The 19,745-nt window shown below is 37.8% G+C and overlaps 1 protein-coding gene across 1 annotated transcript in view; it reads right to left on the reverse strand.

Moving 5' to 3' along the window:
- LOC126456895 (ER membrane protein complex subunit 5) overlaps positions 1-6,895 on the reverse strand; it is a 57,808-nt gene extending 50,913 nt beyond the window's left edge. Inside the window, exon 1 of the mRNA XM_050092732.1 lies at positions 6,713-6,895. Within this exon, the coding sequence (XP_049948689.1) occupies positions 6,713-6,791 (79 nt within the window). The 5' untranslated portion in view covers positions 6,792-6,895. The remainder of the gene's footprint in view (positions 1-6,712) is intronic.
- Between the last annotated feature and the right edge of the window lie 12,850 nt (positions 6,896-19,745).

A 19,745-nucleotide genomic window follows, 5' to 3' on the forward strand; every position in this document is an offset into this window, starting at 1 on the left:
TCAATAACCTACATAAAGAGGTAGTCTTATCACATTTCAAAGATAACTTGAAACATTTATCTTATGCCAGGGCAATTTAAACGAATGCTGGCTTAAGTTTACAAGGGTAGTTGATGAAGGAGTGGACAGATATGTACCGATTAGTCTGTGACTAACGGAACTCCCCATGGTATACAGTCATGGTAAAGAAACTTCTAAGGAAACAATGACTACCCCTTAATAAATGTAAAACAAAACATACAGCTGTAGATAGGGGCAAACTGAATGAAATGCCAAGTCACTGTTAAGAGAGAAAAGATATTTCACAAAACACAAAGCAATTCTGGTCGTATGTAAAGACTGTCAATGGCACCAAAATTAACATACAGGCGCATATGGATGACACAGGAACCAAAACTGACTAAACTAGCGAAAAAATACAATAGTTCAACTTAGTTTTTGTTCCTGGCATAGTCCATATCAATTCAGGCAGGCTAGGAAAAGATCTCACCTTCATAGTTTCGGATATTATCGAATTCAGCATATGTTAAAATGAAGGTCTAAGTAAAGAATACTTATTTTTTTTTTGTTTTTTTCTGAAAAAATTTCTGCTCTGAAATACAGCCCTCCAAAGATGACACTGTGCATACCATTTTAAAGATGCGAATTTTGGAAAAAATTTTAAAAATCTTAATCTCTGGAACAGTTCTAAATTTTTTTTTAACTTGAAAGGTAACTGCTTTGTGATTACAAAGAAATCCTCCATTTGGACTTATCTGTCAAAATTCTTTTACTATATGGTTCCAAACTTTTTTTTTTTTTTTTTTTTTTTTTTCCCCACACAGTTCTACATACCCTGAAAAGAAGAGATTCCACTTTTAGGTTGAACAGATTTTATAAACAATTGAAATTTTTGCCAGATATAAAACCTATTTTATTACCACATTATCAAATAACAGGCTCATAAAAATCAAAACCTAGCCTTATTTAACATAATTTTAGTTTTGAAAGATGAGTACGAGACTCATTTTCCAAGCATTTTAAATGGTTTCAAAATGTATGTGAAAATCCAAAGACTTAAAGGTTTCAATTTATACAACTCCTGTCAATGAACTAAAATTGTGTTCCACTGCTTCAGTATCTTCTGCTGATATAGAGTGATGCCTTCCTGCTGATCCAATAGGAACTGGAGCACTTACAATCTTCATAACATCGTGAACAGGAAGTGAGGACATATTGCATTGTTGCTGCCCTTCAGCTGGAAATCTATATCCAGCAGCTGGTCCAAGTGGTAGCATAAAGTTCACTACAATTTTGTTTAACTCATAACGTGTCTATAATCTCTGCACTTCTCCAATCACAGTCATACACAAACACCAAAAACATCCCCCATCTCAGACCGTGAATCTGAATATTATCCTGCTGTTTCTGAGGTGTTGGCCAAACAAATGAAATTTCTTCTTTCTTGCTCTTTAAAGTGCGTGCAAAAGGAGTTCGCCCATCACTTTGAGTCCAAAAATGTGTCTTCTGAATTCCTTTCACAGTAGTTCGTTTGAACTATTCTTTTTTTCTACTCACGGAATTCTTCGATTTCCTCTTTGGACAAAAGAATGAGGGAAGTGGATGTATAAGATTTCACGACTCTCGTAAAATCCTCAGCATTTTGAATCACAGCTGTATTTGGTCTGGAAAGATTATGTTTTGTAGCATGGTGCTTCAGCAGGCCCCCTACACCATCACAAGGCCCCTTCCCATGAGCAGTAGCACTGTATATCCAGTCAGTTGGCACAAGCAACTTACTCAATTCAAACAGCTGGTAACGATTTTTAAAATGACTGGGTGTACCAACAGAACTAATGATGATCTTCGCTGCCATTGTTGAAGTATTCTGTGCATTGCTAGCAAAGCATGTGTTGATGTGATGTTGTTGCAGTTTCTTCAGATGGTGGTGTGTTACTGATTTCACTGACAATTTACCAAGTTCACCAATGAAACTGTCAAAGGCAACAGTTTTCTTAATTAGTTTATTCCTGCAGAGTTATCTGCTACATCTTCCAGGCCAAGTGTCTGTAAAGACAGTCCTCCCTTTCCAAGGCAGTCACCACATTCTTGAAACGCTCATCTCACGCTTTACGCCACAAGCTACTAATGACTTCACATGCCTGACCAAGGTGTCTTATGTCACGTGCTCCAGTAATTTCTTCAAAATTACCCCACAAAGTTCAGAATTCGTGCAATACACACTTAAACAGACATCTCTAGGTGGATGTGGAACTACCCACTTAGCTCGTAGTGCATAAAATTTTGATCTTTCAATATGTGAAGTTGTATAGTTGCTCTTATAAATTGCAAGAGTTTCTTTAATACTGCAAGTCATGTACCTCTTCACTTTTACAACTTTTTGACCTTCAACTGTTACAGTTATGGTGTCATTTTTTGTTGGCACTCTGGCGAGAACAGTCCCACTTATCTTCCAGATAAAATGACTGCTATTTGAACTAGAGCTACTTCTACAGGATGACCATAATAGCGATTTGGTCTTCCAAAGACTCCTTCTACAGTTCTCACATTTCTTGATTTGTCTACCATGTACTTTGATACTGATTGAATGTGGTTCAAAATTGTTTTCTTTGAAAATGTCTCTGGAATAATGGTTAAAACTAGCACCTTTTCACTGTAGGATGTAGAATGTTCAACAGCTGAAGTGATATTTGTGAAAAATTCCTTGCAAGAAGTGCATGAGTGCTTTGGTTCATTTTCTTCTGAAGATAGAATTTCTGCTTTGAAGAGTGTGGTCAGTTTTGCTGTAGTGTATTCATCCATAGCTTTAGTAATTTCTCTGCACTTTCTTGATGCATAGAGCTCTGGCAAATTCCTCACAAAAACACAGAACTCACTGGATGGTCTCCGATTTCTTTAAGGCCTCTTCAGTAAACAAATTAGCACTGAACAACTAAAATACAGAAACCTGCAAAGAACAACCACAACAAAGAAACTACAACAAAGTGTAAGAAATATCAGCACCCTTGAAAATGAAAAGAAATAACTGTAATGAAGAAAGCAATAAGAAATAATGCAACAAAGACAATAGAAATAAACACTGTAACAAAGAAATTAGTAAGAAAAAACTTCAGTGAAGACATTCATCAGCCTTGAAAGTTAAAGAAAAGGGATTTTTTAAAATAAAACCTGTCCAACTTAAAAGTGGAAGCTCTCTTTCACAGAGAATATAGTACTACATGCTACTAATCAACATAAAAAATCTAATTTTTCTGGATCATTGGTATTTTTGGAAAAAAATTTCTGTAAATTATAAAAGAAATAATTCAAAAGGTGACGGTAAAAGAACTTTGACAGATATGTCCAAATGGAGGATACCATTGTAATTATAAAGCAATTATCCTTCAAAGAAAAAAAAACTCCAAACAAATATCTACAACTGTTACAGAGATACAGCATCATTTTAAATTTTTTTTACAAAACTCTGATCTTCAAAATGGTGTTCGCAGTGTCATCTTTGGAGACCTGCATCTAGGTGCAAGTTTTTTTTTTTTTTTTTTTTTTTTTTTTTTTTTTTTTTTTTTTTTTGTAGAAAATAAAAAAAGTCTTTCTTACTTGCTCCTACATTTTAACATATGCTAAATTCAATAACATCTGAGACTATGAAGGTAACCCCTTTGCCAGAAGTGAGATGGATTACACCTCCTTTATAACAGAAGATGTAGTGCCCAAGTTAAATACCAAAACAAGTGCAAAAATAGGTAAATATGTAACATAGATTTTAGTGCCAGTAGTGTTGAGAAACAGTTTGAATTGCTAAAATTAAACAAGGCTCCAGGGAGCAAAGGAATCTTCATCAGATTCTACACATAAATTGAGGCAGCGTTATTCTTATTTTAATCATACTATATTGGAGATCACTCAGACAGAAAACTATGCCCAGAGGTTGGAAAAAGAAAACTGTGCCTACAAAAATGGTAGCAAAAGTGAATCATAAAGTAATGTGTTATAGGTTCTTGGAACATAATCTGAGCTCAAACATAATTAGGTATTTTGAACAGAATGACACTCTTCATGCCAGCCAACAAGAATTCTGAAAACCTGAATCATATGAAACCCAAATTCCTCACAGGACATTCTGAAAGCCATGTATCCACGCAATAAGCGAGATTCAGTATTTCTTTAGTTCCAAAAAGCATTTCATTCAATACTACTCCAAAAGCTATTACTAGAAGTACAGTCATATAGGGCCAAGAGTACAATCATATTGGGTATCAAGCAAAATCTATGACGGGTTTAAGGATGACTTGGGTGGAGCACAAACCATGTGACCTTGCATGTGTAGACATCAACAGAACTATAAGTAATTTCTGGTGTGCCTAAAGTGTTTTAGGACCCTTCTAACTGTGTTGTATATTAATGACCTGGAATTTTCCATGACAAAGTGCTATCTAAGAAAAGCTGCATAAATATCCAAGTAGATCTTGAACAATTTCAAATGGGACAAAGACTGATAACTTGCTTTAAACATTGGGAAATGTAAAACTGTGTGTTTCATAAAACAGAAAATTTGAATCCAATGATTACAATGCCGAGGAATCACAACTGGCATTAATTTCTGATCTTAATACCTGATTGTAAGAACTTGCAGGGATATGAAATTCAATGATCTCATTAGCTCAGTCATAGATAAAGCAGATGGCAGGATTCACTTCATTGAGAGGATTCTAGGAAAATGCACTTTACTAAGAAGACTGCAATACACTAATGCATCTGGTCTTACAATATTGCTCAGGAGTGTGGGACTCTCATCAGATACACCTAACAAGGGATATGGAATGTATTCAAAGGGCAGTACAAGTGGTCACTGTTTTCTCTAGCTTATGAGAGAGGATCACTGAAATGCTGAAACTTGATATTCCACAAAAGCCTGCATATAAAGTTTCAAGAACATGTATTAAGTGAACAACTTTAGAATATACTTCAGCTCCCTATGCATTGCTTATATAGGGACTGTGAAGACAAGATTAGACTAATTACATCCACACAGTGGCATTTAAGCAGAGAGTCCTCCCATGCTACTTATGTGAAAGGAGGAAAACGTAAGTACACTCTGTCATGCACTTCACAGCAATTTGCTGAGTAAGTAAGTAGATGTAGACTCTTACGGATGGTGACACACTCATGACCAGCAGAGATTCCTCCCATGCTACTTATGTGAAAGGAGGAAAACGTAAGTACACTCTGTCATGCACTTCGCAGCAATTTGCTGAGTATGTAAGTAGATGTAGACTCTTTTACGGATGGTGACACACTCATGACCATACAAAAGCCACATTACTTTTACCTTCATTTTACAGATGGTGTTACACAGTGATTACCTATGGTCAAACTAGTAACAAGTTAGAGCTTTTCAATAAAAAATACACTAAGTCATCTGGAGTGTGCAGAAAATCCTTTGCACAGTTTACATAAAGGCTAGTGACACTGTTAGCAAACTTTCATAGCTAATAGTCAGATTTTACTTCCATGGCAGAATCACATAGCTATATTTAACAGAGTGCCAAAGCAGACAAGTTTACTACAGAGCAAACATCACATGTATTTTTTAGGGAGTATGGCTGGATGAACTGTTAAGGTGGGGAAAATACGCACAACAGTTAAACAAAAAATACGTCTGTATCGTCATGGCCGAGGACGCTTAAAAATTAATGCAGTACTGACACAGTGTTGTGTATCTACTCCGCACTTGCACACAGCATGTTATGGTATGGCATAGTGTTTTGAGGGAATACCAGTCTGCCTACTTCAAAAGACAGCTATTACAAAAATTGTAGGATCATACTTAGGGAATCAAGTAAGTATTTCTTCAAGGAATTTAAAATGAGGAAGTCTAACACCTAAATACACTTGTGAAAGTATATGTTTTCGGAAGATACATCAGGAGTGCTCAGTGTTAAACAGTCAAGTCTATAGCTATGAAGCAAGAAATAGGCGCGATTTTCATAGGCCTAGTGCAATACATAGGCCTGAAAGAGTCATGTATTGAAAAAGTACCCTTTATCAAACAATAATCCTATTTAGTGCATTACCAACGATATGGTGATCGGAATTCGACACATTCAAAACAAAGAACTCGAGAAAAACGTAAATAATCAGCAGCTTTTATAGCACTGTGAATACGTGAATCATCAGCATTAAAAGTGCGGCAGCTTATTTTCTTTGTTAAGCTAATTGAAGAACTCATTTTTTAAAATTATAATTGTATTTGGCCACCCTCGAAAAACTTCTTTTACTTTGCTAATTTGTGATCTCAACTGTGGTGCGTCTCGCTCAATGTTGTTTATAGGCCTACGAATATTTTATCAGGTAACATAAAATATAGTTAAAATTGCTTCATATACTATTTTATCAAGTAACAGTAACATAAAATTATAAAGTTGCTTCACGCAATATCAGCTACAACAGATCCTTCATCAATATATAAGATACAACGCTGCTAATAAATCGAATTGAACTGGTCTGAAACGACTCAAGTCAAAAGCCAGAAACTATCTAAGGTATTATTATTTTATTTACAAGCACCAAGGTCAAAATTTTACAATTTACGAAATACTCTCCTGAAAGTAAAACAATAATGGCCCATCAAAACATTATTTAAAATTCCTGTCGCTTTCACAGTAATATAATCAATTAAGAACTTCAAACAATGCAGATGTAGATTACTACTCACGTTGTGCAGCAGAGTACGCCGCATGTAATAACGATAACAATCCAAACGAAAGAATTAATTTGTGTGTTAATGATGCCATATTGTAATATCACTTCCAACTCTCCCCGATATTGTAACCTTAGACCTTACTATTATGTGTACACTACACAACTTTTGCAGACGACAACAACATAAACAATGATCTTCCACGGTAGGCAACATTGAAAAGCCAAAGTTTACAGCGATTTGATTTGAGGGAAAAAATAATTTTATGTATTTATTTACCTTTGTATTTGGCTTTCGACGCTGTAGCACAAAAAGGAATCTAAATTTTCAGTATAAAATGCGTATTGTACGTGGCTTAAATATCAAAAATGGATTTAAGTTAAGGTAATATAACAAAAAATCTGCGAGGTTTAAAAATATTTGCAAAACATTGAAACTATTTATGTCAGCTATCTGTCAGGAAACGTTTTATTCTTATTAGCTGTAATCGTCTAATCAATGCGTTTGAGATACAGTAGACCTGCTGCACAGTGCACACCGCGCACAGCAGAGCAGAGGCACGGCAGTGCAGAGCCTCCACAGTTCAGCGCATAACACTCCTGCTATCGCGCAGCAAAGCGCTCCCAGTTTGAAAAGAAATGGCAATTGTACATCTATCTTGCAGCTGTTGACGGGAAACATCTTACACTGAGAAAACTTCTGCTGACTCCTCTTATTTCAGCTATAAACAGAGGTCCGTCACAGGACCTCTCGTATTCCTTATTTGTGTCAACGATCTTGACTGTAACAACCACTTGTCACAGAAAACTTCTGCTATCTGACTCCTCTTATTTCAGCTATAAACAGAGGTCCGTCACAGGACCTCTCGTATTTCTTATTTGTGTCAACGATCTTGACTGTAACAACCACTTGTTACAGTTTTCTGATAACGCCACCCATTTTTCGAAAGGAAAAGCTGCTGCACAAGCTCTGCAAGCCCTTTGGAAACATCAGAGAATGATTCATCAATAGTAAAATGAGAATGAACGAAAAAGAAACACAACATCTGAAACGTTGGATACCACAATAATGTGGAGGCTGTCAAACTGCTGGGATTCATGAATGACAGCAAACTATTAATGGATGAGCACACAGTGTGTGTAGGAATACTACAGCTCTCCTGTGTAATGCCTTCTGAAGAGACTAAAAGGTGTATTAACTGATCCACACCTTACGAAAGTGTATTATGCACTTCAAATGGTTCAAATGGCTCTGACCACTATGGGACTTAACATCTTAGGTCATCAGTCCCCTATAACTTAGAACTACTTAAACCTAACTAACCTAAGAACATCACACACATCCATGCCCGAGGCAGGATTCGAACCTGCGACCGTAGCAGTCCCGCGGTTCCGGACTGCAGCGCCTAGAACCGCACGGCCACCGAGTCCGGCTATTATGCACTATTTGATAGCCACATACGTTATGGCCTACTATTTTGGGAACACTCCAAGTTGCAAGGGTTTATTAATGCTACAAAAGAAAGCCATCAAAATCGTTGCACCAAGCAAAAGACTGGAGCACTGCAAGGCTATATTCACCAGCTTAGAAATAACGACAATCTTCCGCCAGTTCATGTTTTTGGGCGTCACCAGTGGAAAAAAAAAACCCAAGTGGTTTTCAGCATGAGACAAGATACACATATACAAGTCACCTAATTCCTGTAAATTTCTTGGAGGGAAGGCAATGGGCTCTGACGCCATGTTGACTCACAACCCAGGTATGTTGTATTGAGTTCAGATATGATGAACTGGGAGGTCAGCACATCAAATAGAACCAGAGGCGATTCTAGATGTCAGTCAAGTGGGGGGGGGGCTATGAAGTATCGCTTAACAAAAGGAGAGTTGGGCTCCTCCACCAACAAACTGGTAAAATTTGGTTTTGTTCAAAGTAGTTTCTGGTAACTGTTTTGGAGTTCAGGGTAAAAAATGTGTAATAATAAAATATTTGCTGCTCTTATTCTTTTGTTAAAATGTGTTTGAAATACATTGCAACCTATATTGCTACATAACTATATAAAAAAAGAATGAATATGTTGTAATATATTCGCTGATTTCTGAAGTCATTTTATCCAGTGTAATATGATGCTCCATTGGGGGGGGGGGGGGGGGGGGGGGGCTATAGCCCCCATAGCCACTGACTGGAACTCACCACTGTGCTCGTCAGACCACTCCATCACACTCCAGGCCTTGTGACATAGTGTATTATCTTGTTGAAAAATGCCACTGTTTTTGCGAAAAACGATCACCATGAAGGGGTGTGTGTGTGCAATAGTCCTTGGATGTCATAGTGCCTTGCACAAGCTTCACTGGACCGATGAATGCCCACCTTAAGGTTCCCTAGAGCATAATGGAGCCATTGCCAGCTTGTTGCTGGCCCACAGTAAAGGTGTCAAGGAGCTGTTCACCTGGAAGATGAAGAAGGTAATGCGATTCATCAGAAGATATTATGCTCTGCACCGCACCAACGTCCAGTGCTGATGGTCACATGGCCATTTCAATTGTAGTTGCCAATGTTGTGGTGTCAAAATTGGCAGAAACATATGTTGTTGGCTGCAGAGGCCCATCGTTAGAAGTATTTGGTACACTGCATGTTGAGACACACTTGTGTTCTGCCCAGCATTAAAGTCTGATGTTAGTTCCACCATAGTTTGTTGCCTGTCCTGTTTTACCAGTCTGTCGAGCCTACAATGTCCAATAGCTGTAATTGAGGGTGGCTGCCCAACCGCACAATGTGTGGACATGGTTTCACCTTGGTTTCATGATGTGTTGAAGACACTCACCACAAGACTCCTAGAAGACCTGACAAGTCGTGCATTTTCCAAAATGTTCATCCCAGGCCTCTAGGCCATCACAACCTGCCCTCGATCAAACTCAGATAAATCACACGCCTTCCCCATTCTACACGTGGATAGCATGCTCACTGATACTAAATGCACCGTGCGTGTGTCTGACTGGCATTCATTCCCTGTCAGGTAATGCTGCTATCACCTGGATGGATTTGTAACAATAGTAGGTCAGTCATCATGATGTTCTGGCTAATCAGTGTATTGTGTATATTAGTCTTTACATTTATGAAAAACTGTAAATAACTCTTATTTATGTAAGTAGTCTTGATGTAGTCTGACCAGTGATGACTGGTAAATGATGCAGATCTAGTAATAAAATAATAAAGTAACTGTTGATGCTCATTATAGATTTACTTCTATAGATGTGGATTCAGTGGGCAGATTCAGTAATGGAAGCATTTTCTTGAATTTGCTATTAGAAAAATTAACTCATTGTTGGAACTTTAAATATCCCGGAAGGTTAACCACTTTCTGAACAAAAGAATGCAACTCCTTATGTTCTCATAGTTTATGAGGCATATCCATTATTAAATATCTTCATGTGGCCCTACCCTAAGTGTAAAGTCACTGATAATGAGAAAAAAAAATTAACTATAGGTTTTTGTGTGCTTGTCAAACAGTATAATGTGCATTTGAAGTACTGAATCCCAGGTTTTGTGTGTTAAAAAGACCCATCAAGTGTAAGCTTTACACTATAGATAGCACTGTGACTGCTAAATACATACTTCATAATAATTTGAGGACTCAAAACACTACAACAAGTGATCTTGCTGAGGGTGGCATGAAACCACAGAATACTAACCAGCTTCTTTTGCCTGCTCCTTATAGTGCGGAAGCACAGATAAAGCTTTTCTTAGGACGGAAAAATTCAAGGAGTGTTTTAGTACAGCAGAAGCCTCTCTTTCCACTGGCAGCCAGCAGCTTTATAAAGAGGCAAATACTAATGTCAGTTGCAGTTCATGTGGCTTTTCTGGGGGGCTTCATTGGAGGATGGTCTACGATGTTCCAAATAACTAATATAAAAAGACTAAAAATGAAAAACAATTGCTGTATGGAAATACACATATGATGAATGTTTACATGAAAAATCCATTCGCCACTCCTTAACAGCTGTGACTGTTAATTAAATGTTCACTGAAGTCTATGAGACAGCATACAAAGTCTTTCTCAATGGAGAGTGCTGCTACTGCTGTTAGCTGCTCTTGAATCATAGTACATAGCAGAAAAGATTTTGTTCTCTTCCAGGTAGAGAAAGATCATTCCACTTCAGACCATGTCACCACTCTGGGAACAGCCACTTTCAGAAGTTTGTCTTCATAAAAGGCTTCTGCAAATTATTTTTGAACATCACCTGTGAGAGTTCTAAACTCACTATTTATGTGTAATATCTGAAGTGTTGTTCTGAACTTATTGCATTGAAGGAAAGCATCTATTTTGCAAGACTTCTGCAGCAACATTTGTGGAAACTGATTTCCACACAAAACAAGTTTTTCAGAGTTAAATAAATTTGTAGCAATGAGATACCCTGTAAAGTCAAACCGTTCAAAAACCTGAGTGATAATTTTATCTCACATTTCTTTTCCATCAACAATAATCCAAAATGAGGAAGGCCAAAAATGTCAATGGATGAATTAGGTGTGAAACTCGTGGCAGATGCTCTTGAAGAAGATCACTGTGTTACTTGTGAGGAACTCTCTGAAGCCACAGGAATTCCCCAACATCAGTATTCTGTATTATGACAAATTATTTTAAAAAGAGAAAAATTCCTGGGAGGCAGGTCCCACACTATTTGACTGCTGAAGAGATGAGAAATGCCTGGATATTGCAACCTTCCTCAAACAATGATTTGACCATGAATATCAAGGATCCTTATGTTGAATTGTCACTATTGATGAAACAGGGATTACAGACTTTGAATTGGAGTTGAAATCACAGCCCCACGAATGGAGAGCTTCAGATTCTCAGTGTCCACAAAAATTTCAATGTGCCCAATCAAAGCTCAAGCAAATGATGATTTTTGCTTATGATCACCAAGCAATCATCATGACAGATAGTCTCATGTGGAACAGATGTCACAGCAGTGCATTGTTGCAACTTCATGCAAAACCTGCGCAGAAAAATGCACAAGACTTGGCCTCAGTTACCTGAGGCTGGGCCATTCATTCTCCAAGGCATACAGTCCACCAGACTTCAACTTGCTCCCGAAGTTGAAAAAACCTATGCATGGATACTGTTATCCTTCTCTGGAAGAGCTTTCTACCACCTTTATCCAAGCCATTTGACAAATGAGCAGATGTGGTGTCCTGGATGGAATAACAGGGCTTCCAAGATGAAGCTGTAGTTGTAGTTGTAGAGAGGCGTAGAGATTATACTGAAGGACTGGAAAGAGAGACTCGATAAATAAAAAACTAAATAAATATAATGGAAGGAAACATTCCACGTGGGAAAAATTATATATAAAAACAAAGATGAGGTGACTTACCGAACAAAAGCGCTGGCAGGTCGATAGACACACAAACAAACACAAACATACACACAAAATTCAAGCTTTCGCAACAAACTGTTGCCTCATCAGGAAAGAGGGAAGGAGAGGGGAAGGCGAAAGGAAGTGAGTTTTAAAGGAGAGGGTGAGGAGTCATTCCAATGCCGGGAGCGGAATGACTTACCTTAGGGGGAAAAAAGGACAGGTATACACTCGCACACACGCACATATCCTTCCACACATACAGACACAAGCAGACATATTTAAAGACCAAAATATGTCTGCTTGTGTCTGTATGTGTGGATGGATATGTGCGTGTGTGCGAGTGTATACCTGTCCTTTTTTCCCCCTAAGGTAAGTCTTTCCGCTCCCGGGATTGGAATGACTCCTTACCCTCTCCTTTAAAACTCACTTCCTTTCGTCTTCCCCTCTCCTTCCCTCTTTCCTGATGAGGCAACAGTTTGTTGCGAAAGCTTGAATTTTGTGTGTATGTTTGTGTTTGTTTGTGTGTCTATCGACCTGCCAGCGCTTTTGTTCGGTAAGTCACCTCATCTTTGTTTTTATATATAAACTAAATAAATAGATGTATAAGTAAATAAAATTGGTGTTCATTATTTATGAGCTGTTCCTCATATTACTTCTGCCTAATTCAACATATCTGTAATTTACTTCTGTCAGCTGAAGGTTGAGTGCTGAAAAGTTTTAGAAGAATGGAAGCTGAAGAATCGGGGTCCCATTATGAAAGACAATTTTTCCATTCAGTCCACAAGAGATCTTGAAACTCATTCCCAAAACTATTGGAAAGAAAGATGAAACTGAAAGAAACACTGGACATTTCTTTTCACTTATTTTTATTTGATTTGGACAGTAAGGAGACAGAGCCACTTTGTCTTCCACGTGATGAAAGCATTGCAAACATTGATTTGGACAACCCTCATGATTCATTCTCCCATAAAATTCTGATGCTACTGCTGCATTACCTTCTACTTCTGACCATTCTGCTGTAGAAAATTTGAGATCAGAGAGTGAAAAATATCAGAGCAATGACTCTGACATAGATGACCATCTTTCAACTGATGACAATTAGGTTGAGCACAAAGCTACACCAATTAGAAAAACTAGTACACAGGTACCTAGCAGTTAAGTGGATGAGTTAAACAAAGGAGAGTTCATTGCTGTAATGTTTAATTACATTGGATAAATATCATAGGTTGTTCTGAAAACATTCATAGGGAAAATATTGGCCATAAGAGGTTTCAGAGTGGAAAATTAATTTATAAGAAAGTTTCAAAAGCAGCTGGACATTTATGTCTTTCAATATGAACAAGACACTCAAGAAGTCTCTGTGGCACAAATTTTGTGCAGTCTTGTTCCCCTCTTTTTTTGTTGTTGTGATCATTACTGATTACCGTATGAAATCACAGAGTAAAGTGAACAAATATCTGGTTACTCTCATGTAAAAAACAACACAAAACATTTTATTTTTATACTTTTGTATGTGAAACATTCTTTTAAGACAATATCATAAAAAACTTATTTCACTTCTTTTGTTTTCACTTTTCAACATTTATTTTAATTTTAATATATCATAATTTTGATTGTCCCATCTTAAAGAACATTATAATTGGTGTCAGATATTTAAAATTAAAAAACACTTCATTGTCCAAAGTCATTCTTTAGTGAGATGAATGCGGTTTTGTAGAAAAAAATTTGAGTGTCCCAAGTCATCCCACCCTGCAGAGTGATGTTGGACACCAACAAAAAAAATGGAGAAAAGACAACTTTTAAGATAAAATGAGATGTGTAAATGTAATTTACTGACCTAGATCTACATTTTGATGTACACATTCTTTTCATACATTGCAAGAGTCCTAATAAAAGCCAAAGAAACATAAAAAGTGTCCCAAGTCACCTCGTTTTAGGGTAGCGACAGCAGAAAGTCAGACATTCACATTTGTACACATATGTCTACAGCTGGACATAGAGTCAACAAATAAATCACAATAAATTACTAGAGTGGGTGGTCTTTTCTAGATGCCTGAAGAAAAGAAGAAGAACAAGATGCAGTTGGCACTTACAACCAACATGAGAAGACACAATGTTGGGAGATTATACCTTTTGAGGACCTTAGAAATGATGGTGATAATCTCCAACTATTTTAGGATTAGTATGTAAACTTTTGATGACCTGCATGTAAGAATAAAGTATTCAGTCCAACACCATAACACATCCTTCAGAGAATGTATCCAACCTATACACATGTTGCTAGTCGCAATCAGACGATTGAAAAAATGAAATATTTTAAATTTTATCGCAATTTTCATGCCCATTTCAAGCGAATGTGATAGCATTAAGTATTTGAAAGATTTTTAAGAACCAAAAACATATTTATCAAGGTGCCTTGGAATTTATATCAAAAAGTCAAAGAGTGTTTGTATAATGTTCTGTGGTTTGTGGTGTCATAAGGATTGTTACAGAGACAGATGAAGTGTGTATTGTGTAGAGACTCTTACTTAATGTCTTGGCTCTGCATGAGGCAGCACATATGTAATTGTATGGGTGTTTTGTCAATTCTGACATTTATCTTGGAACCAGATGGCTTGGGGGAGCTTGTACAGAATAATTGTTACTGTGGGGATGAGAGTTGAAAATATCTTGTTGTTGAACTGAAAAGATTCTACAAGTACGTGATTTATTTCAAGAATAGAGATTGGTTAATATTATTCTCTTTAACCTGATACAGTCTTCGGAGAAGAACTAAACGGTTAGGGCGATGTAGCTGATGACCCAAAGATGAGTATCGGCTGCATGCACAACATATGAGTCAACTGGAAGAGACATGGGAGTCATGCATCCCAACACAGCACAGTCTCTTGTCGTCCAAGAAAGCGTTAGAATGTGGTTCTACGGGGTATAGGTGATAACAGTGGCAAATAATCGCATAACCTGGATACAATGTAAAAGACAAAGACAAAGACAAATGATTGACTGCAACAAAACCGTAAGTCAGATTGACTGTCAGAATGTTTCTGCCCAGGATTTTGGTCGACTAACACTAGTGCTGTTTTCAGTACAATGAAAAGTTGCCCCCCCCCCCCCTCCCTCCCTTCACCCTCTTAGTTCAGAGCACTGTGAGGGAGGCTGCATGGAGCACATCACAGCAGTATTGCACAAAGATGGATAGGCCTACCATGTGTGTTGTTGTCTGCCATCATATGTTGGGTGGCAAAGAAATGGTAATCATGGAGGCTGGTTGGCTTGCAGTGGGGCATGTGTCTGGGGATAGCAGTGTGGAGGGTATGTCACTGGAGCTGGGTGGCAGTGGCAATGGTGACTGGTTCAATAGAAGTAAAGGTGGCACCAAGATTGTGAGGATACCCTCACTGGAAATGTGGGATGTGAGGGGAGTGATATTGATGTCATATGGCAGCTTGACAGTCTTGCAGAAGTGCCATGTGATGGAACCATCTGGAGTCTAGTGATTGCCATGGTGACCTTCGATGAGGAGGTAGCTTTCCATGAGCTTGATGTAGAGGGCCTCAGGAAAGAAGTTGTGAACATCCAGTTACAACTTGAACGTGTTCAGTACAGAATCAATAACAGAAGAGTCGGGAAGTGTCAGCAAGGGGGTCAGTTGGCACATGCTGTAATCTAGTGAGGTGTCCTGTAGTGTCCACACATGTTTGAACTGACTGATGGACATGGTTATATGTTTTACATTTAATAATATGTGGAATGTTTGATCATTTCTTCAGGGCACTCTGTGGGGCCCGAGCAGGAGGAAGTGTAAGGCTGCCTGTGATGCATCATCTCTTAACATTATGGTGTCACAGTCTGTGAGTGCTTTGTGAACAAATACTTTAGGCACCAAGTGTGTGAGGGGTGATGGTATATGACAACATGCTATGTGGTTCTTGTCACACCTGACTGAATATGGTAGGTCTGGGGGTGAAGGTGATGGTTCTTCAAGCACTAAGTCTTCTGGGAGAGATAGCGTCTCCCTGTATAGAATTTCAGCCAGTGAGGCTTTGAGGTCATGTTTTTGAACTGTGCAAACTCCTAGGAAGTCTCACAGGAGAGCCTTGGTCCACAGTCCTCCATGGCACATGGGTGTTGCCTTTAACATGTGGTGCCACAGTTCGACCAGTCTTACTTTGGGGATGGTATGCTGTGGTTCTAAAGTGCTTAATGCCTGTCACGTTGAATAATTTGAGGAAGAGCACAGACTTTTGCTGTCCTGATGAGCATGGGAAACCATAGTGTGAGATTCAAATTTCAGTAAACACTTTGGTGGTAGATTCAGCTGTTATCCCTTTTAGGGGTGTTACTTCAACTCAACATGTTACCCAGTCAATTGCCAAGAGAAGATAGTGGTAGCCATCAGAGTCAGGTAGAGGGCCAACAAGGTCAATACGAGTGTGTTGAAATAATCCTTTTGGGATCTTGAAATGGCCTACAGGTGGTTGCATGTGATGTGAGAGTTTGCGCTTCTGACACTGAGTGCACGCGAGGCCAAAGTTTATAGCCCTTCTTGATGTTAGGCCACATGAATCTGCCCATCACTAAGTGCATCATTGGGTGAATGTCAGGGTGTACTAAATTTGGGAGCTGTTTGAATATAGGATGGCAGAATTGTTGAGGTATGAGAGGGTGTGACTCATTTTGTGAAATGTTGCAGAATACAGCATGCGTCACCCCCCAGTACAGAACAAGATTCAATCCTTATGTTCACAGATGGGTTGTGAATGAGGGCTTGTAACTGTTCATTGTGCTGTTTTGCGTCAGTGAACTGATCATAGTTGAGGGTACACAACAAGATGCTGATGCATGAAAGATATTGGATAGCAAAAACAAATCAAAGGCATTATGGTCAGTGATCAAAATTGAAACATATACCACAGGTAGAGGCCATGATATTTCTGAAATGAAGATAAAGGATGAAATTATTGTAAATCCTGTTCAAATTTCTGAATTATTTAATGAATTCCTTATAAATGTAAACAAATGAAACATCATTGTAGATGATTACCCAGACAAGGTAAATTTCTTCAACAGTGAGCAATCTGAAGGTGAATTTTTCAGTACATTTACCGTGATACTATCACTAAAAAGCAAAACATCAGCAGGATGGGATGGGTTACCAACAAAAGTGTTAAAAACAGTCTCTAAAATAAATGCACCATCACTAACTACAATTGTTACTCAATCCCTTCAAGAAGGTTATTTTCCAGACATACTGAAGTATGCAGTAGTTAAGCTACTACTCAAAAATGGCACAAAAATATGGGAAACTATCACCCAGTCTCTCTTCTTCCATCACTATCAAAAATATTTGAAAAGGTAGTCACCATACAAATTCAAAATTTCATAGCAAAATTTAAAATAATCTCAAAAAGTCAGTACAGATTTCAAAAAAGGCAAAACCACAGTACCTGCTATAAATAATTTTGTTGATAAAATTAGCTCATCTCTAGACAACTCATTGCATGTCACAGGAATTTTTTGTGACCTGTCAAAGGCCTTGATAGTGTGACTCACTCCTTGCTACTCTGTAAACTGGAAAAAGTATGGAATTAGGGGCATGGTATTAGGATGGTTTAAGTCCTATCTAACCAACTGAAAACAAAAAGTAGTTGTACCATCAGAGAGAGGAACTTATACTTCAAGGTGGAAAACCCATTCCACATGGAGTACCCCAAGGTTCTGTCTTAGGTCCCGTTCTGTTTCCGTTTTACATAAATGATCTACCACTTAATACTGAGTGTTACTTAGTTTTATTTGCAAATGACACATCTGTAATCATTGAAAGTAACAGTACTGATCATATTCCACAAACGGTATTAAATACTTTAGAAAAATTAGATACCTGGTTTCATTTAAATAGGTTAAAATTAAACAACGAAAAGACTCAGTTAATGCAGTTTAAAACAAAACAAACAAAATTAAATGATATTCATGTCAGTCATGAAACCAGGATTTGCAGGAAGCGTGGCTGTGTGAAAGTCTTAGGAATGCAACTAGATAAAAATCTATCATGGGGATCACATATATAATATCTTGCAAATAAATTAAATAGTCTAGCATTTGCAATGAGAAAATTGTACAATGTTACCAGTATGGGCATAAGAAAAGTAGTATATCACAGCTGCTTTGAGTCAGTAATAAGGTATGGAATTGTATTTTGGAGTAACTCAAACCAGATGTGTCGAATACTAAAACTTCAGAAAACCATAATTAAAAATATGCACAATGTAGGGTGAAGAAAATCATGTTGCCCACTCCTAAAAATTTAAGTATATTAAGTGTTCTCTCACTATACACATATGAGCTGATTATCTTTGTACACAGTAACCCTGATTTATTTGTAGTAAATAATTTTCAACGTGATTACAACACCAGAAATCAAATTAATTTCATGCTGCCCATCCACCATTTAAATCTTTGTGCTCAAACTCCATACTATATGGGTATGAAAATTTATGACAAAGTGAAAGAAAGAGAACTGCTCAGCATGAATTTAGAAACACTGGAAAAATCCTTATACAAGAAACTAGTGCAGAAATGTTACTATTCAAGTAGAAGAATTCATAAGTGACAACCTGAAAATTTGAACAGGAGAGAGCAAGTATTTAAGACTGTTAATTTTTAAAAGTTTGTTACTTTTGAAGAAAAATTATTAATTTCTTAATTAAGTAATTATTCAGTACCATATATTATCTTACAGGTATTACAAGGAAAATTGTGAACCAGGTTTTGTGTTTTGATGAGTCTCCTGTATATTAAGTCAATGGCTAGAAATTGTATGTTATGAGAAAAATAAACTTCAGTTCAATTCTATTCTATTCTATAATCTGGCATACATTCTCCACACCTTTGAGGTGGCAGACACACATTGTAAGCTGGGCAGCATAGACTAAATGCCAAAACTGTCAGGGGCATTTATCCTCAGATGGATTTCAAATAGAGTCAACAAGTAGCTGTTATCTGGTGTACATAATCAGTGGACATCCTTCTACGTCCTTTCTGAAGTAGCATACTGCTTTGTAAAGTGCCAGTAACTCCCTGTCATATGCGGTCCACTTGCCTTGTGACAATGTTAGCTTGTGTTAGAAGAAACAGAGTGTATGCTGCAAAGGTTCATGTCCCCCACCCCCCTCCTTGTTGTAGCACAGCTCCAATAGCGGTTTCACTCATGTCTACTGTTATGAACAGCTGTGCATCAGGGAGGGCATGGAGGGGATCTGCAGAGATGATAGCCTAGGTAAGGTAGCCCACAATGCTTTCAAGAGTGGATAGCATCTTGCTCATCCATGTGAGTTAGTTTTTCCTGGTAGTATTCACGTTGGTTAGAGCTTGTGTTAGCAACACTTGCAGGTAGGCTGTATGTAGAAGATGTCTTCTGTAGAAATTTATCATGCATAAGAACCAGCATAGTTACTGTTAGTCCTGTGGTGGAGGCAGTTATTGAATAGTCTGTGTATGTTGTGGTGTGGGACTGATACTCAATGAATTGATAATCTGTTCAACAAAGGCAACTTCTTTGAGTCAAAGTTGACATTTGTCATTGTTGATTGTGATGCTGTTGTGAGAGAGGGTGTTTAATTTTTTTTTTTTTTTGTGGTATTCAAAAAATTTAAAACCCCTCTCACACCGGCCTGATTTAGCTTCACTGATCAGGA

The sequence above is a fragment of the Schistocerca serialis genome, chromosome 2 (genome assembly GCF_023864345.2).
Source record: "Schistocerca serialis cubense isolate TAMUIC-IGC-003099 chromosome 2, iqSchSeri2.2, whole genome shotgun sequence".
NCBI lineage: Eukaryota > Metazoa > Arthropoda > Insecta > Orthoptera > Acrididae > Schistocerca > Schistocerca serialis.